This window comes from Taudactylus pleione, unplaced genomic scaffold (genome assembly GCF_031769625.1).
Source record: "Taudactylus pleione unplaced genomic scaffold, aTauple2 ptg000788l, whole genome shotgun sequence".
NCBI lineage: Eukaryota > Metazoa > Chordata > Amphibia > Anura > Myobatrachidae > Taudactylus > Taudactylus pleione.
In genome coordinates, this window is record NW_028285190.1 from 7,339,900 (window position 1) to 7,363,337 (window position 23,438).

General features: G+C 43.0%; 1 protein-coding gene across 2 annotated transcripts in view; it reads left to right on the forward strand.

Annotated features, from left to right (window-relative positions):
• Positions 1 to 23,438, forward strand: part of HYCC1 (hyccin PI4KA lipid kinase complex subunit 1) — a 123,476-nt gene that overhangs the window by 86,774 nt on the left and 13,264 nt on the right. For both annotated transcript variants that reach the window (XM_088457851.1, XM_088457852.1), the window contains exons 8-10: positions 2,198 to 2,314; positions 11,528 to 11,615; positions 12,455 to 12,614. In XM_088457851.1, coding sequence (XP_088313977.1) covers positions 2,198 to 2,314; positions 11,528 to 11,615; positions 12,455 to 12,614 — 365 coding nt within the window. The remainder of the gene's footprint in view (positions 1 to 2,197; positions 2,315 to 11,527; positions 11,616 to 12,454; positions 12,615 to 23,438) is intronic.

Below are 23,438 nucleotides of genomic sequence, written 5' to 3' on the forward strand. Positions count from 1 at the left end.
TGTCTCGAAGATCTATAGACTATTCCTTGGACTTCATGCTTGGTTTGTGCTCTGACATGCACTGTCTATATAAGGTCCCACACTTGGCAGGTGTGTGCCTTTCCAAATCATGTCCAATCAACTGAATTTACCACAGGTGGACTCCAATTAAGCTGTAGGAACATCTCAAGGATGATCAGTGGAAACAGGATGGACCTGAGCTCAATGTTGAGCTTCATGGCAAAGGCTGTGAATACTTACGTACATGTGATTTCTTAGGGGTTTTTTTTTTGTAATTACATTTGGAAAAATCTCCAAAAAACTTTTTACACGTTGTCATTATGGGGTATTGTGTGTAGAATTTTGAAGAGAAAAATGAATTTATTCCATTTTGGAATAAGGCTGTGTAACATAACAAAATGTGGAAAAGGGTGACGCACTGTGAATACTTTGTGGATGCACTGTAGGTGCCAGCTGAGCATCTTCAAATACTCTATATGCAGACCTAGACAAAGCCCTTATGTTCACTTATTTCCTCTCCATGTAATCTATTACCCTGCTCACTGCATACCACAATTGAATGTACATACAAATGAAACTACAGAAACCCGTGTTTCAGGCTTCCTGAGTGTAATTAAACTCTTATCTGTGTGAGCGGAATTAGAACAGAACCTGAAATATGCCCTGATATCCATAATCTCTAGAACCAATATTTTTATTTAAAGTTCCCACCCTAAGGGTTGTGTCACACTGACAATTTTATGGAGCCATACATTGTGGTACTTTTTTTTTTTTTTTTTCTATTTATTAATTTCTATTTTCTTCTTCTGTTTTCTTTTCATTGACTAGAGTAGCTACACTGTCTGTTATAACACAGGATAACTGCTGGGTATGAACTGATTTGCGCAGTGTCTGAGTTCCCATATCACCAGCACACTAGAGCAATTCAAACCAACATTGTAAATATAATTAAAATGACAAAATTGCCTAGTGTCACTCCTTGTAAGACCTGTGATTCTCAAGGCTTGTGGCAGAGGACCTCATTGAGTGTTGGAAATTTTATACAGGGAAAATAGCTTTTCATGATTATTTCAGTAGTTGCTTTTAGCTGATTTTCTCTAGAGCTGGTTTTATTTTTGATCACAATGCTACCCACTATTCTCCTGGTTTAGTGTTGCGTGTGCCTGAATGGCGCCTACTGCACCCACTTCACTGCTTTTCCATTGTGTGGGGTTTTCATACATGTATATTGTCACTTTTGGATATGTTGTTACTCACCTGCTTTTATTTCTATTCACATACCTCACAGATATATTCTGTTTTTGAATTACTGATTATAAACGAAACACATTAAATGTAACAAAGTGTAAAGTAATACTCAGCCTGTCACATTCCCTATCCATTTACAAATGTGTTTTTATTAATATAATATGTCATGTCTACCAAATATGTTGTATACCCACAGAATTGCTACAATAAGGATTTCAAAAATCTATAAACACAATTTAGTTATTTTATTTTTTGCTTTTAGGCAGCTATTGCAACTCCATAAACCTAAATATTTTTTTCCCCTATTTATATATTATTTGGGAGTGTAGGAGACTAGTGATCATCTGCTTTGCACTTCTAATGGTGATCTAATGCTAGCTTACATGCCAATTGGCAACAGATCATTTTTGTAATTAGCTTGGCCTAACTCTGCCCTAACATACTACTCCACCTCCTCATGGCTGGACATTCTCTTGGTTTTTCTGAACCTTTCTTCCTATTGGGAACCTTAACATATAGGGGTAAACTGTGAGTTTCCATTGAATCTGCCTGCTATTTTAAAGGGGTTATCATTTAAAAGGTGAAACCAACCTGGAAGCTTGCAAGTTGCAAGGCTTTTTACCTCCATAGGGGCTGATTCTCAGTCCAAGGCAATTCAGTCCCTGCCCAAGTGGAGTTTGCAATCTACAATATATTCCCTTTCACATGGACAAACATACACACTAGGGTTTAATTTTTGTCAGAAGCCAGTTAACCTATGTTTTTGGATTGTGGGAGGAAACCCTTGTAAACACAGGGAGAACATACTCTCTACACAGGTGGTGCCTTGGTCATGAATTGTAATTAAGGCCTGGGGGCTGTGAGTCAGTAATGCATTCAGCTTTACTTTGTTTACTTTTTGTCTGTTAATTTCTTATGTAAATTAATTGGTCGCTGATTTGTCTTTCAGGCTTTGTGTCTGTGGATATCCTCGTCAACATGCAAGAAAATACACAGGTGTCAGGAACAGAATACAGGTCCCCTCTGAGTTCATGGTGCAGCTTCTAACGGGCATTTATTACTCATTGTAAGATTACACCTATGTGGTGTCTGTGCATTTCCATATATATGATGCGTAAATGTTGCTTCCGCTTTCTCGTCAGGATAGCAGGAATGTCTGCGGTTCGTTACTTGGCTCCTAAGTGCCAGCTGGGGATTCTATAGGATTTTATATGAATTAAAGTATTTTGTACTCCATTTAATTACATGTTTATTAAAACAAAATATCAAAGACCTAGACAACCTTGCTCACCAAGCAGCAGGGACTGATTAATGGTTCCTGATGTCCTAGGTTAGTAGAGCCATAGCCCCACCATCACCCTTAATATTTGTGCAGAATCATTTTGGAGACCTACATACAAAAAAGGGAGCCCTAATGTAGGGAACCTTACACAGACTGATATACAATAGAGAGAGCATTTTACAGACTGATGTACAATACAGAATGCATTCCAGCAACTGATTGAAAAAAGTGCTGGGGGCGTGAGACTTGGACCCTCTCATAAAGGAGAAGGAACCAGTCCCCCCCCCCCCCCCCCCCTTCCTGGAACCAAGGGTCCATTAGGGTAGAAAAAAGAATCTTCAGGTTCCACTTCGCAAGCGAACATCCCCGATCTTTGGGTTCAATAAGATCCTTTAGGAGGTAAGGGTCTTCTGGCTTTCCTCCGCAACAAGGCTTGTGTTCTCCCCTAGGTTGGCCGAAGTTTCCCCGTGAGGATCTGGATCTTCAGCTCTCCCTAGTGAGAAAGTGTCCAAAAACTTGAGGAGGATAACACATAAGGGTATTATCCCAAAACGTGTACAAAAATGTGAGAGGCGCACAAAGAACAAATAAAGAAAAGGTGTTGTGAATGTAAAAAAAAAAGTGAGGGGGGGGGGGGGAGATTGCATAAATATAAATAGGCTCTCGACCTTACGACCGCAGAGTATAAAGCATTTATTTGTCTAGATATAAAGCCAAGTGCATCATGCTCCTGTGTCCTTACTCTGTTGTGCAATGGTAGAGGTCACACATCCCCCTCCGCTGTACATTTTCAGGCACCCTCAGGCCCTGTCCCCCAAGGACACTGGCACCTCAGGCTTTTCCATCATTAGCGTCTGTCCTGCTAAGAATAGATTATTCACTTGATCTTAGCCAAAAGGCAGCTTAGCAGAACTGGAAGTTTATATTTCTAGGCATGTGGCAGACCCCTTGTATACTCATTAGTACAGAGCTTCCAGACAGGTAAGTAATCTTTTTTTGCAAACAAATAATAATAAATTTGCATTGAAAAGTAATTTATATTGCACCATATTAATTTAAAAAAAATACCCAAAAAGTTGTCAATGTGTGTTATCAGCACATGTAATGCTATTGCGGATTATACCTTGTTCCCAGTAGATGAAGTTTGTGAGCTCAGACATTGTAACAGATTTTTAGATCTGGGATATCTGTGTAATTTCTTATGAGAATTCTCATAATCCCCTATTACACGAAATCAAACAAGTGAGATACAAATGCTTTGCCAAACACCAGAAAGAGGGGAGTGCAGCTGAGTACACACCATACGATATATCATTCGATGGATCGCTCCGACGTGGATCGGAACAATATATCGTACACATCATATAGTGTGTATGCCCGATCCATCGTTCCCGGCCGTTGTTCATTCAATCGTCCCTTCTGCTGTGCTGCATATATGTGTGTGTGTGTGTGTGTATAATATTAAAACATGTAAGGCCCAAATGAAATGAGCACATGGTTTAAATGGAGCCCTGATATAAGCACAGGAGTTGATGCAGAACCGCCAATGCCTCAATGGGTCCTATTATAAAATGATTGCATAGTAACAGATTTCCTATTGAGCTGATGCCATTATGAAGCTGTTCTGAACCTGCTACACATAGGCGCTCTGTAAGTGCCCATTGTGCATCCTGTCTGAGGTGCAGACACCATTCTGTAAACCCAGCATAAATAGCACTTCAAATCGGTTACTGTCCACATTTATGATTGCACCAGTGTACAATGACTTTCTGAGTGTTTATTGGACAGGCTATTTGTGCATTGTCCTCATTTGCCTTGTAGTGTGTGTGTGTGTGTGTGTAATTTCATCTAAACTGTTCGTATACAAAGTTCCATATTGAGCTGTTTTAGGGGTATATTTACTAAAGTGCTGGTTTATAGCTGTTGATCGTAGCAATCAGAATGTTCTTATCATTTAGCTAGCATCTTCTAGATGATAGCTACAATCTGATTGGTTGCTAGGGGCAACACTTCTACTTCTAGGTCAAATATTTGCATTACAAGGGAAGTTATGCCATGAAAACAACACTTAGGGTGAAAATCCCTGTGTACGTATGATGTTACTGTCCTATCAGAATTTCGTTGGGTGTCCTTTATTTTTCAAGACCGCAGCACAGCGACGTGATCCAGGATTGTGGTGTTACGTGAAAATGGTCTTTCGTATGCAGCAATTGTGAGAGAAGTTGGTGGGAATGTGACAACATCAGGAGTACGAAAGTTTTGTTTACGCTATCAGGAAACACAATCTATACAAAACAAAGAAGGAAAAGGCCGGAAAAAGTGCACACCAGCTGTTGTTGATAGGAGAATAAAACAAATTTGCGTCAGGGACAGATGGATGTCTTCTGCGGCCATTAGCAGTAAACTGAGTGCAACTGGTGTGTTTGTCAGTGCAAGAACGGAACGGAGAAGACTAACGGAGGTTGGCCTAAAAGGTAGGATTCCGCGAAAAAAGCCGTTGCTGAATAAAAAGCAGCAGAAACGAATACAGTGGGCAAAATAACACATTGCATGGACAGAAGGTCAGTGCAAACAAGTGATATGGAGTGACGAAACTAAGATATCGATATTTGGTAGTGATGGGAGAAAATGTGTGAGACGTCGCATCGGGGAAGAGGTACATCCAGATTTTATTCAAGCAACAACAAAGAATCCTACAAGTGTTATGATCTGGGCATGTATGACAGCAGATGCTGTAGGCCGCCTTTATGTCATAGATGGCACACTGAACAGCAGAAAGTACGTTGACACCATCCTGCAACCAAAACTTCTACCTTCTATCAGGGATCTTTTTCCAGATAATGTCCCATTTTTTTTCCAGCAGGATTCAGCTCCCTGCCACACTGCACAGACATGCAAAAAGGGGTTCACGGAGAATGACATACAGGTGCTGGGATGGCCAGGAAACAGCCCAGACCTGAACCCCATAGAACATCTGTGGTTCTGTTTGAAAAAACTGGTACATCTGAGGCGTCCATCCAATAAAAGACCATTAATTGAGGCTATAATTGCCTCATGGCACCACATAAAAAGGAAGGAAGAGCTCCAAACATTAGTTGGCTCAATGACACATCGCTGTGCTGCTGTCTTGAAAAATAAAGGATACCCAACGAAATACTGAGAGGACAGTAACATCATAAGTACACAGGGATTTTCACCCTAAGTGTTGATTTCACTGCATAACTTCCCTTGTAATGCAAATACTTGACTTCTGCTTATTGTATTGAATTCAGCATTAAATTTCCTTTCATTTGATATATGAATCATTGCACTGCGTGAAGTGTAACAGTTCTTATAAGCATTCGAAGTTGAAAAACATTCAAATTTCAAAAAGTGTCCGCAATTTTGGCCACCACTGTAGATGTATCCTTTTTTCCCCCATTTTGCTTTTGAGTTGGCTAATTTTAAAAAGCCTACAAAGTGAACGTAATGATAAACTATTATTTATATACACTTGGAACAGGCTTATTTTTGCATGTCACTTAGAAAGGAAGAGGCGGTAGTGTAGTTGTAATCTGTACTAATAGAATAAGAACATTGTGTCAGTCTGTTTGTTCCTAGTTGGCGCAAAACTAATGAACAGATTTTTATGAAAACTGCTTCATTTTGTAGTGGACATTGGTGTGAGTGGTGGGTGAAGGTGCTAGTGCTGCTGGTCACGTCGGCCACTCCCGCGACAGGGCCCCTATGCAAACCAATATAACTAGAACACCTCAAATAAAAAAAAAATGTTGGCAGAAGTGATTTCATTGTAGGTGAAGCCGCGGGCAACAGCTAGTTGCTTAGTATGTCTCTGAGGTAGGTTTGATGCTCACAGACTAGGAACAGTTTAGACCTACAAAACGCTGACCCACTACAGGCTTGTGGGTAAAGTAATTAACTCCAGAATTGTCCCCAAGTGACCAGTAAGGAAGGCTGTAGTCTAATATGCCCCAGAAACACAGTGACCATTGAAAACCTTTTATATGTCTTGGGCTCATTGGCTTGTTGGGTCTAGTATAGTGGTGCGCATGCCCAGAACAAGCATCTATCTGTGTGGAGTTTGTATTTTCTCTTCCCACACTTAAACATGCTGGTAGGTTAATTAGCAGCTGGCTAAGATAGACCCTAGTGAAAAGGTGCCTGTATGTTACGGACTGTAGAATGTAAGCGCCATTATAGCAGGGAATGATGTGAATAGCAAATATTCTCTGTACAGTGCTGTGTAATATGGCGGTGCTTATAAATAAACCATGATAAAATATCCCAGTTCGCTGGCAGTCTACCCCCCCCCCCCCCACACACACACTCTTAAGGAATGGTTCGCCAGAATGGATATGTACATGTCTATGGAGGACCTTCGTGTGACCCCGGAAAGGGAGTCAAGAGTTCATCTCTACTTTGCATCCATGGCTGAACTTTAAATCTTCAAGAATATACCTGAAGTCTGCAGCATAATCACGATCATCTCTCCACTGATGGAGTTCTTATAGTAGATTTTGGCTGACTGCAGGACTTCCTTAATAATTCTCTCTATTTGTATTCTGTGGCACCCAACTCTCCCCCCCACTTTTCCTTCCCCTTCCGTCCCAATCCCTTCCTTTTCAGTGTTGTTTTTTAGTTTGTCAGATTTTTGTTTCTAATATTTTTTCTATATTGGACTAGATAATAATTGGATACTGTTGCTACATTTTGTATGTATGATCAGCCTATGTTGTGCGGGATTTTTATTCCTCATTCTGATGTAATGTTTTTGATTATTTATTTTTTTCAAAGCCTGTTACAAAATAAACATATATTGCAAAAAAAAAATGATAAAAACAATGGAGCTTATAACACGTTCTCCTTATAATGCAAAATAACTTATTTTATTTTTCTGGAGGTTCTGGCATTACAGGTCTTTAGAATTCATAGGTTTAGATGTTCTGATGTACAATTGCTATGATAAAATATGCAAATGTGCTTATTAAAGTAAGACATGGAAGGTAAATAGTATAATGTGTATGGGATGTAGTATTTTAATTAGGTACTTGGAATCGTTACATGACTAGAAGTGTGAAAATGTCACCACTAGTTAAATAAAGCAGGAACATCTACACACAAAGTATACTGCTAATTAGGTGAGCTGTTAAGGGGGGTATCCACTAGCCGATATTAATGGTCGACTGAACGATAACGACATTATCGTTCAGTCGTCCATTACTCGTGCATGAATCGTGCACTGAAATATCAGTAACGATCAGCGATGCGCGTTCACGCTGGTCGGTAACTATATTGCTCATCGCCCGAACATGCTGGTCAACCTGACTATATCGTCAGGTTGGCCATGTTCGGGGATGAGGGAGGGTGCCTGCACTGAACGACCTATCGTTCAGTGTTGGCACCCTGCAGTGTAGTGAACGATAACGATATCATTATCGTTCAGTCTTTTCACTGTCGGATAGTGTACTTTACTGTACAGTGTGAGATTCCACATGTTTGTGTATACATATACATCCACCTCAAACTGAGCTCCATTATATCTTCTTGGAACGCAACTAATCAAAACATGCACCTTTTTGTTTGTTTTATTAAATACATGTGCTCAGTCTGATGCATGTAGTTTTATGTGCAGCTCAGAAAAGGAAGTACTTGTGCCTGGTGTAAATCAGGTGTAAAGCGTGCTAATACTTACACCCACCGCAGCGTAGAGATGTGTCTTGGTAGCATTAGTAGTAAATGCTGAAGTCTCATTACCATTTGTGTACTCAATATAATAATGTAACGTTGTGCCATACACACAAAATACTGTCTTGACAATTATTAATCAAAGCAAAAGTCCCAATTACAGATTATGGGCAATATCCAATTAGCTGCGATAACGTTACGTTTTCTCCTGAGAGAACATTTCGGACCATTCGCCCGAATCTGCCACTTTTCGCATGTTTTCGCGTTCCCGTTTGTCATGCAATCCTATTGCAAAAGGAGCGATAACACATTTGCCCGAAGACCGGCGAAAGGTGCTGGTAAAAATGGGGAAATCAGCCTGTATCCCAAAAAAGGTAAACTAAAATAGGGGATTAGTATAGAAGTGTGTTAGTGGATATAATGAAAGGGTTTAGGATACTTCAATTGTGTCAAATGGCTGCATTTTCTATAACAGTGAAAAAAAATGATAGAAAGCAAGTTTTTTGTGGGTTTTTTTTGGCCAAAATAAATGCTGTTTTACATTTGGGGTACATTAAAGTGGGTGCAAGGATATTTTTGTGTCATTTTAGGGCATTTAAAAAAATAATATATATATATATATATATATATATATATATATATATATATATATATATATATATATATAATTTTTTTTATTTTTTTTTTAAATGCACCTGGTGCAGCCACCAGCAGGGTTTCAAACACCTGTCCCATCATAGAGGGATGGCCCTATATTGACTACAACCATCATGTTTTCCCCAAAAGAAAATGTTGATCAAGAAATGTGATCATATAATAAATCTGCAATGCTAATTTAGTGCCATCACTGTAAGCAGTCTAATCAGAAGTGACTAGATGGTGCTGCTAATATCATGGTATGTCGACACCTGAATGATGATGTGGGCGTCATGTCGAAAGTTAAATGTTGACAGCTCCTACCCCGGCAAGAGACAGTGCATCTAAAGCATGCGACTGTGCGTGTGACCATCTTGAGTTTTGCCTTTACTGTACTCGCTCTATACTTGCCGGCTCCCATTCTGTCTAATGCATTTCATAATGCACACTGCAGTAAAGGCAATCTTGTACAAAAGCTAAAAGTACATCCTGGTCTGAATGGGAGCCCAGTATGTGTGTTGCACATCTTTTGTTAGATCATATTACCGCTGATCTACAGATATTTATTATCGCCAGTTATTTGTGTTGCGCGTACAGATATTCCGAAGCTCTTTACAGATCATTTTTACTATTAACCTTAGTCCCCAGTGGAGCTTGCAATCTATATTCCCTACCACACACAAGCTGTAATTTTTTGTCAGCAGCCAATTTATCTACCAGTATATTTTTAGAGTGTGGAAAGAAACCTGAGAACCCGGAAGAAACTCCTCCACACAGTCATGGCGGGAATTTAACCCAAGACCTCAGTGCTGCCCAGCTGTAACTGTAAAACAATTGCCACACGCTGAAACCGCAATGGAGGTCATCTAGGACACCTTTCCATGACTGTGTGCAAAATAATGTATATTTTAAACATACTTTGATCTATTTTCTGCATATAAATTAATTTCAACAGTTTGGATTTTGTTTTTTTGTTGTTTTTTTATGGACACCATATAAAGTACTGTTTATAAATGTCATGCACTAAACATATGCTCCATAATGATTACAAGTAGATGACACATTCTCTTACTGATGTATTGGCATCAAAATAGGAGCTTGGAGAGATAAAGTATTGTAACCATGGTAACCAGCATGCCCAGGTAACCACAGCCATTTATGGTATGAGTGGGTGAAGGACATAAATCACTTTCATGCAGCTTTGCAAATCTACCCAAGGCCTTATGTAAGGCGGGGGGCGAACAGTGGGTTAGAATACGGCATGAATGAATTGTGTTCACTGTAAATGTTGGCACTCTGATGTGGTATTAATTAAAACCTGAGATTATCAGTCTTCTCTGACATTATCCATCTCTTACATATTTCTGTTGTCATTTAAAAGTCAAATTTGTAAATCTATTTTACACTCCAATCACAACCAATCTGCATGATACAACATAGCATAGGGTCATAATATAGAAACTCCACAAGATGAATTTCATAACAAACCCAACACTAAACAGAAATCGTACAGCTTCACGAGTGCACACACCAGAGACCCAAGTTTTTACATGTCAAGTCCATCCCCTCTTACATATGCAGACATACCAGTCCTTTATGTCACTTTGTTCTATAGGTAACCTGATCTAATACTTTTATAAAGAGTTGGTTTAAGATCACTGTAATTTCCAAGGAATTCCAGACAGACTCTGCTTACTTTGAGTCGCTGTTTGAAAAATCTGTAAAGCTCATTTTAGCGATGGGCAAAGCGAGACATTGAACTGAGTCTGGCCAGGTGACTCAGCTCAGTGGAGTGGCTCGAGGCAGTGTTTGGGGCTCTTTTGGAATGCAAACTGCAGAGAGACTGCTGGCAGTGCTGGGACTTGGAGGGACTACCTGTGACCTCTGTGAATGGGTCTGCCGCGTTGATTGTGCGGTGCATCTGGGGAGGGGGCTGCTGTTTATGCATCGATAGTTGATAATATACTAACATAGTCCTGATTCAGTGTTATTTTGGTATATTATTAATAATCGATGCATACTAGTAAGTGCACACACCCCCAGGAGGTAAGAGAGGCGAGCACCACCATGTCCCAGAAGCAGCCCCCCCCCCCAGCGATGTGCCATTCAGAGTGCTGTGTCCAGGGGTCACTGGTGATCAGGGGAGGCTCTGGCGAGCTGGCCACAGGCTGCTGTAAGTATGAGCATTGAGCAACACAGACACACCACTCACACGTCACTCACTGCCTGTCCCTGAGTTACAGTTCTGTGTTACTTTGAGCAGCTCAGCTCTGCGGCACCAGCGTGTTCCTCTTCTGGGGGAGACTGACTGAGCGAGGCGGCTGCTGAGTATCCTGTCTCGACGCACCAAACTTTTCCTGACTCGAACCATTTGAACATCTGAATGATTCGCGTCAATGTGTCGAGACATTCACTCTGTAGCCATCTCTAGCTCATTTATGAAAATACATGCAAAAATATGATTTTGTGTGAACAGGATAGACTTTAAATATTACTGTTTTTATAGAGAAAACTCCTTGTATCAAAGTGGTCTCATTGCTTACACGCAGTGAAGGCACCATTCTGGAAGCTGATCCAAAATTCACTGACACCAAATGATATCTTTTCCCACCTGTACAGCACCATCTAATACGTTGCAGAATTCCTCAGTATTAACAAATTTCATGTCTCTTGTAGTTACAATGGAGAATGGGATGCAGCCCGTAGAGCGCTGGATGATGTTCTGTACAGGGCACAGCTGGAGCTATTCCCAGAGCCGCTTCTGGTGAGTGTAGAGATTTCATGCTGATGCCACATATTCATGGTCGTCTTCAGAGGAATATCATTACAAACAATAGTTCACTATATACTCAGATAGCGTTCCAGTGGGTACTGCATGAAGTACTGTGTGTGAAGCTGGTGGCCCAATGGTACAGCAGCGGGCAGTAGGACAACGCAGCGATACACAGGCAGGTGAAGCAGTGACGTGAGAGGGAGGTGGCGGGTCACACAGCAGGGCGCAGGTGGAGGAGGATGTGAAGTGTCAGTGTGGCTGCTACTAAGGGAACAAAGAAGCTTAAGATTATAAATAAGGGAGAAAATCAGAAGTAAAGTAAAAAGTAATCAGAGATAGTGACTGCAAGGGAAAAGTGGACAGAGATATAAAGTAATACAATGTAGGGGCAATATGGAAGAGCTAAAGAAGTCCTGTGTCCTTTTATACGTCTATGAGGTAGTAAGGAAAAACAATATAGTGGGAAGAGCCAATGTCATGTTGCTGGACCTAAAGGAGAAACAATGGCGTTTCTAGATGTCTGTGTTATCCCTACCACCATTTTGCTTGTCTTGATATCAAGTAATATGGTAACTCTTAGCATTGGTATGAGGCTGTCCCTGGTATTGGTATAAGTCTAATGGGTCGGAGGCATAGTCCAGCCAGCAGCCCACAGTTACTGAGTGAGAGTGGGTGAATTAAAGCTGAGAGAGAAGAACTGAAGGACAGATTATACCTCCTGAACATTGTGAGTCTGACTGTTGTGAGAGAGATCATTTGCTTATTGGGTCATTACTGTAACACAATTCCTCACCTTCTGAATGTTTGCGGTGTTATTTCTCTCTTTCCAGGTGGCAAATGCAATAAAAGCCTCATTGCCCCAGGGAGTCGTTAAGGGAACGAAGAAAGGAACTAGATGTATAGAAGTTGAAATTGCCCCAACCTCATCTAGGATATCTAGAAATGCTGTGACCAGTATGTCTATACGAGGCCACCGGTGGAAGAGAAATGGTGAGATTCACTCCTCATCTTTGTCTGCTTATCGGATGTCCCAGGTGACATGACCTCTGGGGGTTTGTATGGTTTCTTTGGGGCAAACAGGAAGCACTATGATCTGGGAGGCTGTATTTTATACAGTTTGACTCACAAATAGCTTTGGCCTAAGCAATAAAGTGCGTTCACACTTGCAGCAAAGCAAAGATACATGTGCATTGTACTAATAGTTTAGAATAGTAGGTATGTAATTATTATTAATACAGCAGTAACCTGGAGCTGTGTACTTTTGCTTGAAGAGTACATTGACCTTTTGATTGCTGTTCCAATGAACTTGGATTTCTGCCCAAGGAAGTCTGTAATAAATACTTGCGTTTCTGCTGGCCAATCACAGTATTCTTAGTATCTGTACATTTGTTCTGCCCATCCTGCTTTCTGAGTGACTTGGCTGCAGTACAAAAAACACAATTCTTAGCTGGTAACAAAACAAATGAAGCCTTACTCTAATGAACGCCTTCCGGGTTTTCTTCCGTTCCATGCATATATCAGAACAGCGTATGTATGATAATTATGGTGAGAGGCTCCCGTTTCATCAGACCACACTTAGCTGCACAAATGCGGGAACCATTATGCCTCCCGACGTGCGTGCGGTTATTTTGAGATTCCTGAGAGCGCTGTTTACCCAGAGACAATATAACTGCATAATGAGCATTTTTCTTTTTTACATTGAGACACATTTTCAACATCTTTTGATAGCAGATACAATAAGTGAGAAATAATGCGATCCCATTTGGGCATAAGAATTGTCTTCTGCTGGTAAACAAAATACTTGCATGACATTTGTGTTTTGTTTTGATTTTTCTATTGTGTAAGAGGCTCTGAAAATGGTTATGGATTAAGACAATAAGAAATGACTAATGTTTTGAAACTTCAAGCAAGAATATACATATGTTCTGTTTTGTATGCACATGCTGGAAAGCTATGGTTACAGATGTGTCCTCATACATGTAGCCTCCTTGCGTGTTAAACAGCCCTTCTAATCTCGCCGTGCCAAGGCGTAACTCTGTAACACCGAGCGTCTTTTTGTGCGACTTTTTACCTTCAAATGTGTCTTATTCACACAGTGAAGTGAATAGCTGTGTGAAAAAGACGCATTTGAAGGTGAAAAGTTGCACGAAAGACGCTCGGCGCTACGGAGTCGCACGGAGCTTCCCGCGTTGTGGCGCGACTTGTAGCGCATGGAGGATAGATGTATGTGGACACATCTGTACATTCCTATTAATAAGTGAGAACTATACAATTATTTTAGGTTTAGTCTAAATAAATGGCCTTGTACAATATTCAGCCCATCAGTTCATTAGAATACGGCAGCATGGCTGAGGCAAGAAATACTGTACATCAGGGACATCACTAGTTCCTGCTGAATTGATGGCCTGCATTCTCCTGAATATTATTTAAAAATGGCTGCCTTTGCTGTGTTTGGGTGACAGGAAAAAAATCCATTACTACATGTATAATTGTACTTCATTCAACACAATCCACCCTGCACCCCTCCTCTCTATTCATCCCTTCCCTTTTGTAAATTACTTTCCCCATGTCATTCATTGCCCGGCCATTGGTAGGCAGCAGACTGTATTACACCCTTCAATGGGATCACATTTTTCCACTTAGATTAGATGGTGTTTTAGCTGTACTGTGTGTATGCCGTATCATTTGTTTATAACATAACTATAATTATCAGAGAACTGGTAGGACCCAAGAGTTAGATTTATTATAGATAAAAACATTTACAGAATGGGTTTTTGGTCTTCAATACACAGTTTCAGCTTTTAAAGGATGTCAGCCAAATCCCCAGATAAGTGCAAACTAGAGAGATAAGTAGTGCTCGTTCTGTGCTGAAGTGGGTTTAATAGTGTAAAGTGTTCTAGAGAGGAGATTTGCATTTTGTTGAGAGGATTTGCCAGTGATTGCAAACTAGATCAACATTATATGTCCAAGGCAAAAACACATAGGGAAGGAGCTCGTAAAGGACAAATTTGTTACAGTTTCAAAACGCCATAATAAAATTGTGATTTTGTTGGCCAACTGCATAATCTAGTAAGTAGCAATCCTATTTTATTTTCCTCCTAAATCCAAGCGATTTCGAAAGGGCTGCAGCTGGGGATTTGCTTTTATAAATTCATTGCAATTAGCTTTCCCAATGTTGTGCTGCATGCAGAAAGCCAAGAGAGAGGGCCGTTTAGATGTATAGAAGTTCATTTTACCCTCCTAATAACTGAACTGGAGGGTCAGTCTTTGTGGAACTACACATCTTAGCGAGCAGTGACCATTTTTGACACAATGGTATCTATGATCAGGGCCGGCTCTTGGGGCGTTCGACCAGTGCTGTAGAACAGGGGTGCCACCCCATAGAGGGCGCAGTCCTCCCAACCGTCCCATTTTCAGCAGTACATTCCTGTTCTTCGGGCACCTCCCGCTCTTCCACCCACGGACCGAAGTGTCTCGTGGGCGGCCTAGAGGTTACACGCACCGCCTTAGCTCTGAGAGAGAGCAGCGGTGCCAGTGAAGCGGAATGGATGCTGCATGCATGCTTGCGACGTCCATTCAGTGCAGGGAGGCGGCTGGGGGGAGCCCAGATGCTGACTGAGTGCTGGGCCCAGCATGACGTGAAACAGGAGGCGTGCATACGGACACGCCCCCAAATGATGTCTTCTAGGGACGTGGTCTATGGAAATTAGGCCACACACCCTTTTCAGACCGAAGGGAAGAAGGGGCGCCAACCATTTCTGGCACCTGGATCCGGCACGGTCTATGAGCAGGACCTTCTTACCTCTTCATCTGTCTGTTATTACCCAATCTTGTTTTATTACTCTTCTATTACTGTTTTGTTCCAGATTGTAAAGTGCAATGGAATATGCTGGCAATATATAAGTAAATACTATTAATTTTCTAATAACATCCTAAGGTCTGTCCTGTCTCCCACATGCTTGCGCAGTAGGAGCCAGGGTGCACACCCCTCCAATGGTTTCCACTGCGAGTGACCGGACAGACCTGGGCAGGGGACCAAGGCTCTGCACCAGGTACAGAGGTGTTCTCATACACCAAGCCTCAATACACCATGTGGCATGAGAAACCTGCTCAAATGTATGTCTTATGGTGCGTACACACGGTACGATCAGTCAGCGATAACTATATCGCTGACTGATCTCCCTGCACCTTCCCGGTGTGCTGGATGATCGATATCGATCATCCAGCACACCACCATCGACGGGCCAGGGACCCGCGATCAACGATCACGGGTCCCTATCTAACCTGGTTGATATCGACCAGGTTGACCTGCATACACAGGCGATAGTCGATATCGTTATCGTCCATACGTGCCTGCGCATCGCTGGTCATTTGAGGGTTGGTAGGCACCAAAAAATGAACAATATGAACGATATAGTTATCGTTCATATCGTGCATTTTTATCGTACCGTGTGTACGCACCATTAGTCGCAACACGATGCATCAAAACCATATCACGAGATTGCACTGATTGTGATATGTGACACTTTTATATCTGTGTCCAAAAAAGCTATGGCCGTTGCATGAAAGCTCTTTGTATAATGATACAGACTTACACACAGATATACTAGTGTTGCATCAAATTAGGGCGTGCCGAGTGGGACCTTGCGCCCCAAGAAGGGCTGTTTGGCAAGACTGCGGCATTAGTATATGAGCGAGTATATAATGTGGAGAGGGGGCAGGACAGAGCAGGGTGTAGAGCAGCATATGCCAGATCCAGCCCTATACTATGTAATATAACAGAGGACAGGGTTTGAAGCTATTTCTATTACAATCCTTACAGCTCCAAACACCTTATTATTTTATTACACTCCTAGATCACTTTGTTTAGGAGATGTGTAGTTCTTGAGGGTTTGTTTATTTTTTACTTTCCACCCTTCTGAAAAACCAAAATCCTAGAAACGGTCCATTATCATCCTCTTCTGTGGATGCAATAGATGAAATGAGGCAGAACTTGTTTATTTGGGCCTTAATTATGATCTGTTGTACTCTTAGGAATTCATAGACAGTTGGGCGGGAATTGGGAGTTTCTGTCCCTGCATTGTGAGAACGGGAAAGGAAATGTGTATGTTCTCCCTTATCCCCCTTATCCGTACACATAGTGTGACACCATTCTAAGCAGTGCGGATTTGCACCTGCTCCATACTAGATGGGAAAGATACGTTTATGTCCAGCTCTGCATAGCTCACTGTATTCCCTGTATTCAGCTTCTGCATCATCCCCTTTATCTCGGTCTATGAAATGTAGTAGTTGTACAGACTATCCCTGGTTACATGGCCGTACAGCTGTGCAGGGTTCCTGTGCTGTCATGTACTATAAAGAGTCATTAATACATGGTTCAGTGCAGTTGCCTGACATCATTCTGGTACATTAACCAATACAATGTTCTCTCACCAATCTTCAACCTTTTCACACTTTCAGCGCCCTTGTTTCATTTTCTTTTCTTTTTTTTGTTCAAATCCTAAACCTAAAAAATCTATATGTAGACTTTTTATATTTGCTCTCTCTCTCTCTCTCTCTATGGATGATCTGTAAATCCTACTTGTATTTGTCAGTACATTCATGAGAGTAACACAAAGATATTACACACACTGTGTGTAGTGTGTGTATGTATAGATCTATTGATAGATTGATAGATATTAGGGGTGAGCGGGTTCGGATTTCTGAAATCCGAGCCCCCCCGATCCGAGGCCGATCCGAGTCAGGCTCGACTTTTCCCGCCTGACTCGGATCGGAAATCGAGGCAAAACGTCATCATCCCGCCTTCCGTGTCTCGCGGGTTTTGGATTCTATATAAGGTACCCGCGTCGGTGCCATTTTCTCACTCTGCTGTGGACAGTGAAGAGGGAGGGTGGGAGTTAGGGCTGGCAGTGTTGTGCTGTGCTGCGCTGCGCTGTGCTGCTGTTGTCCATAGGGGCTGTGTCCACTCCTCCAAAGTCCACAGGGGCTGGCTGTGTTGTGCTGTGCTGCTGTTGTCCATAGGGGCTGTGTCCACTCCTCCAAAGTCCATAGGGGATGGCTGGACTGTGTTGTGCAGTCAGTTGTCCATAGGGGCTCTGTCCACTCCAAAGTCCTGTGTAGTGTCCCAGTCCTAAAGGGGTGCTGTAGTGTTGTCCAGGGAGAGCTCTGTCCGTCAGGGGTGCTCCCCCCAAGTGCAAAAAAAAAAAATATTTTTTCTGTGTTTGTGAATTGTGTGCACTGTGGCCGCACGTGCATCAACAAAGGAGCAGCGCCAAGCGTGCGCCTGTGTCCCATAAGTAAAGGGCCGGCTGGCTCATTTCTTAAAGGGTGGTGTAACCCACAAAGTGCACTAGTCTCCAACAAAAATAAAAAATTATTTTTTGTTTGTGTGCGCCTTAACCGCACGTATATATCAATATAACATAAATGGAGGACCAAACTTTCTCCGATAAAAATAAAATAGGGAAAGACCTAGTGCTGAAGCTGCTGCCACTAGTCATGACATAGACGATAACATGCCATCAACGTCGTCTGCCAAGGCCGATGCCCAATGTCATAGTAGAGGGCACATACAATCCCAAATGACAAAGTTCAGGAAAATGACCTTGAAAAAAACATTAAATCATCTGAAGAGAAACGTAAACTTGCCAATATGCCATTTACGACACGGAGTGGCAAGGAACGGCTAAGGTCTTTCCCTATGTTCATGACTAGTGGTTCAGCTTCACATGACGATGGAAGCCCTCCTCCCGCTAAAAAAAAATCAAACGAGTTAAGCTGGCAAAAGCACAGCGAAGAACTGTGCTTCCTAAGAAGATATCACAAATCCCCAAGGAGAGTCCAAGTGTGGTGGCGGTTGCGATGCCTGACCTTCCCAGAACTGGACGGGAAGAGGTGGCTCCACAGTCCACTTGCTGATATGCAAATTGAATATGTCACTGTTGAAGTACAACGGGATGAGGATACTGGTGTAGCTGGCGCTGAGGAGGAAGTTGGCGAGGAGGATTCTGATGGTGATGTGGTTTGTTTAAATCGGGCTCCGGGGGAGACAGTTGTTGTCCGTGGGATGAAAAAGCCCATCACGGTCATGCCTGGGCAGAAGACCAAACATTCCACCTCTTTGGTCTGGCAATATTTCTATCCAAATCCGGACAACTGTCTTGCCATATGTACCATATGTAAAGGTGAAATAAGTAGGGGTAGGGATGTTAACCACCTAGGAACATCCTCCCTTATACGGCACCTGTAACGTGTTACCCAAAGTTTCTGAACTTGACAGTAACTCTTTATGAAGACTGTAAGCAGTCCAGGGCCACCTAAATCCCTTTTTCCTGTTTTATCGAAGGAATCGATGGATGAGGACGACATCTTGCCTCCGTAGAGCCAGTTTGTGCAGGGACACATTAATTGCCAGCTTGTTTTGTGGGGGCCCAAACGAACCAATCATTTCAGCCACAGTCATGTGGCAGACCCTGGCGCTGAAATGATTGGTTTGTTAAAGTGTGCATGTCCTATTTATACAACATAAGGGTGGGTGGGAGGGCCCAAGGACAATTCCATCTTGCACCTCTTTTTTTTTCTTTGCAGTATGTACTCTTTGGGGTCTAGTTTTTCAAACTGCCATCCTGTCTGCCACTGCAGTGTCACTCCTAGATGGGCCATGTGTTTGTGCCGCCCACCTGTGTCGCTTAGCATAGTCATCCAGCTACCTCGGTGCAACCTTTTGGCCATAAAAACAATATTGTAAGGTGTTCAGAATAGACTGGAAATGAGTGGAAATTAAGGTTATTGAGGTTAATAATTGCATAGGAGCAGAAAAACCCACAAATTCTGTGATTTTAGCTGTTTTTATGCTTTTTTTTTTTCAAAAAAATACAGATCCAAAACACAAAACACAGAACCCAAAACACGGAAGGGTGGTTTTGTCAAAACCAATCCAGATCCAAAACACGAAGAAAGATCCAGATCCAAAACCAAAACACAAAACCCGAAAAGTGGCCGGTGCACACCCCTAATAGATATATCTTTCAGTAAACGTGCTCACCTTCAGGTCGCGCTACGCTGTCTTGGCGTGGGTTCCGGCCTGGGGTCTGGCAGAGAGGGCTGCCGGTGTGTCCCCAGCGTTACTGTGATCTCAGCGGGTCCGAAGCTCCAATGGCGTTCCTGCTGGCCATGGGCAATGAGCGCAGTCTTGGTGGCTTCTTTCCGGCTTGGTGTGTCTCTGGAGGATCCTCAGTGTGCTAGGGGGCTCAGGGTTCTGGCGGCGTTCCCGCCGGACACTGGGCGCTGCCATGTTGATTCTTGTCAGCTGACCGCTAAGTCTCCAATGGGTATCCAGGTTGACTGCCCCCTGACGGCAGAGCCAATCCCAGTGATGCATCGGGTGTAAAGCCTCACTCCTCACAGCATTCAGTGCCTAAACTTCGTAGCTGACACATGCTCTGTTACTAGCTCCCATTCTAGTTTTGCTAGTCTCTCTGATGTCTTCGGCTCCAGTATATTCTTCAAGTCTGGTTCCACTCCAGCTCATCCTCATGTAAGGATCCAATCCGATTGCATTCCAGTATCTACCGTAAAATCTACTCAGTCCATGCTCTCTGAGAACACCCACGTATATTGCTGTGTTGCTTATTCCATCTATGAGGAAGACTTATATTTGACCATCTTTATTGCAAACCTCCCGTACCATCAGTGAGCAAGTACTTGAAACTCTACTAAGCAGTCCTGAGTTCCCAGTCCTGACAATGTTTGCTCCTGGATGGTAGATAGAAACTGACTAGCAGCCTTGATTGCCAGACCACCAATGAGAGGCTGAGGGTGTGTCCTTTTCTGTAGTCTGTCTCTCACTGCCTTGGGGACAGGTCAGAGGCCTTTTGAGAGACACTGTGATTACTGAATGGAAGTGCTTTGGTAAAGACTTTTTTGTTTTGTGAGAAGTACATTGGGTCCCACCACTGTTTAGTTACAGCCGGAGAGGCCAGGATGACTTTTTGTGTGCTGCTTGTATATCTAGCTGCAGATACTTGTACCAAGGTCCTGGATTAGTGTATTACTACTTGGCTGCTGCATGACAAGTGCAACAATTTACCCCAGGAGACTGCACCCTTACCCTGATCTTGCCACACATGTGGAAAATTTAAACTGACACCCTATTTTTGTGGGGGGGTAGGGTGGGTGGATTGTTTTATTGTGAGATTCTTGGTGGTGTCATCAGCAGATGCTTAGAGAAGCCACATTCGGCTTCTCATCTGCACAAACAACATGGAGGACACAGTTAAGGTATTGTTTCTGGCCCCGCTGCAACAGCATTTGGATGTTGAGGAGATCCAGTGATGACAGCATCAAGACTACAAGGCCTTAAATGACGTGGTGCTGCATCTAGCAGCCCTGTCTGTAAATGCTTTCTTACAAGCACCTATGATGGACAAATAAACTGGCACTCACTCCCCCCAAGGTAATATGAATAGATGCCTGAGTGCAAGGGCTGGTGCAAAGTTTCTCGGCACCCTAGGCACCCCCCCCCACCTTAATACTCTTTTTTTCCAACTTGCCGGGGATATTTTCATTATTAATAAAAATATCTCTGCTATGTACTACTGGGAACTCGCAGAGACAGCAGTTGTGGTAACCGATGCAAGTATAACTTGCGGGATGCAAGTTATATCCCCGGCATTTCGGAGAAGTCTTTCAATGAAGTGAAAGATTTCCCAGAGGGAAGCTGACACTGGGCATATGCACAGCGTCCGCTTCCTGGACTGGCCGGGGGATGCGGGGGAGAGATCGAAGGCTGAAGATGGTGTAAAATACTGGGGCTAAACTCCGAAAAGCATTGCTTTTTGGAGTTTAGTACATATGGGTCAGATCGTAGTCCTCATGGATAATAATGGGGACTGCGATCTGCAGCGCTAATTACCACGTTGCCGGAGATTTCTGTAAAATCTCCTGCATTGCGCTATTAGTATATAGGAACAATGCATAGAATTATGCAGAAACTGCAGTTTCTGCATAATATTTTGTTAAAATCATCTTGATACATGTGTTCTATCTATGTACCCTTAGATAGAACACATGTGTATACGTGTGTGTGTGTGTATGTATGTGTGTGTGTGTGTGTGTGTGTGTGTATATATATATATATTTATATATGTGTGTGTGTTATACACCACATATGGATATACATACATATATTTATACACACGTACAGTTGCACATGTACAGTATACATATATACACACGCATGTATGTGTGTATACTTCAAGGGTCAGCTCACCGTCAGCAAGCAGCTATGGGAGGCAGGAGGGCCGGGGTGCAAGTCCCGGAAGCTGCCGAGCGCTGCCCACCATGAGACTGGAGGAGGCGGAGCGGCAGTGGGCTGACCGGTGACACAGTGACATCACCGGCACCGGACCCAGCTGCTGGAGACCTCTGCGGCAATGTGAGTGATGGTGCATGTACTTCTTGCTTTCTATGGGGTCGGGTGTAGATGGGTTCCGCGGCTGCCACTAGGTTAAGCAAGTTGCACTAGTAGGAGAGGCAAGGCAAGCTCATTCCCCCTCTCCATGATGGCCTCAGCGGGCCGCTCCTCGGTCTCGGCGCCCTTAGGCAGCTGTCTAAAGCTGCCTAATGGAAGCGCCGGCCCTGCTGGGTGCCCTCCAATGTGGAATCATGGAGATAGACTTGTCAGTGGTGGCACTCACAGGAATTGTAACCCAGGTAATCAAAGGCAATAAAGCACAATCCTTAGATACCTCCGATTACCTGCATTACAAGTACTGTGAGCGCCTTGGTACAAGTTCTGTGAGTGCCTCCACTAGGGACCACCTCTTGGGACTTGTACTGAGCAGGCCCCTATGTTCTCTTCAGTGACTGCCCCCTGGTATTCTCGTCACTGAGGACAGTGCTGCAGCCATCAGGGGGGGGACTGCCGGGACTGTAGTCCCGAGCTCGACTCTCAGGGGGCCCACCCGCCTGGCTCACAGTGAAACAGTTACAACTGACAAGCCGGTAACAGGCTCGGCCGGGGCCCACTCCTACCAGCGCGCTATGGCCTCCCGTGCCCAGCACCCACTACTGTCCCCCCTAGCTGGGCCCCGCCACCTCACAATAGAGAAAGTGACTCGTGAGTCACTTCTCACACAGCCGCCCTCCTGCTCCGCCTCCTAACTTAACTGCGCCAGATTAGCCAGCATTCCCTCAAAGTTTTTCTTAGATCAGTGAAGCCAGCGGGGTGTGAGGTCATGATGTGCCACTGAATGAGAGGAGCCGGCACCGCGGTGGGTGATGTGAGGAGTTGGCTGGAGCAGACAGACAGACGAGGAAGGAGGGAAGGAAGAAGCAAGCAAGCGAGGTAAGGTAAGTGTGTCACTCACTGACTGTGCCTTTCCTCTTTTTTTTTTTTTTTTTTTAAATTCAATAATTTTTATTTGCTTTCAAGAAAAAAACATAATCACAAACAATTGTACAAACAATAAAGAAAATAAAATAGAAGTGGTCACATCACATTAGACACTGTATGCGTGGTCTTTTACATAGAATGCATCCAATACTATAGGTCCAGAAGGGGTATACTGCAATGAAATTACACATTTACATTTAGATCACATAACTCGGGCACATTTTGTATAACAAAATTGAGGCAAACGCACAGCTTCTGTACAAAGATATACATCACAGATCATGTACATGTCATAATTCTTGCAACTAAGTGGGTACGGGGAAATTAAGTAATACACACAATTATATCACATGGGTTAGCTACATATGATCAAGTCTAGTCTCCACGAGTCTCCGTGCATATGTCGAGTCCAGCCATCT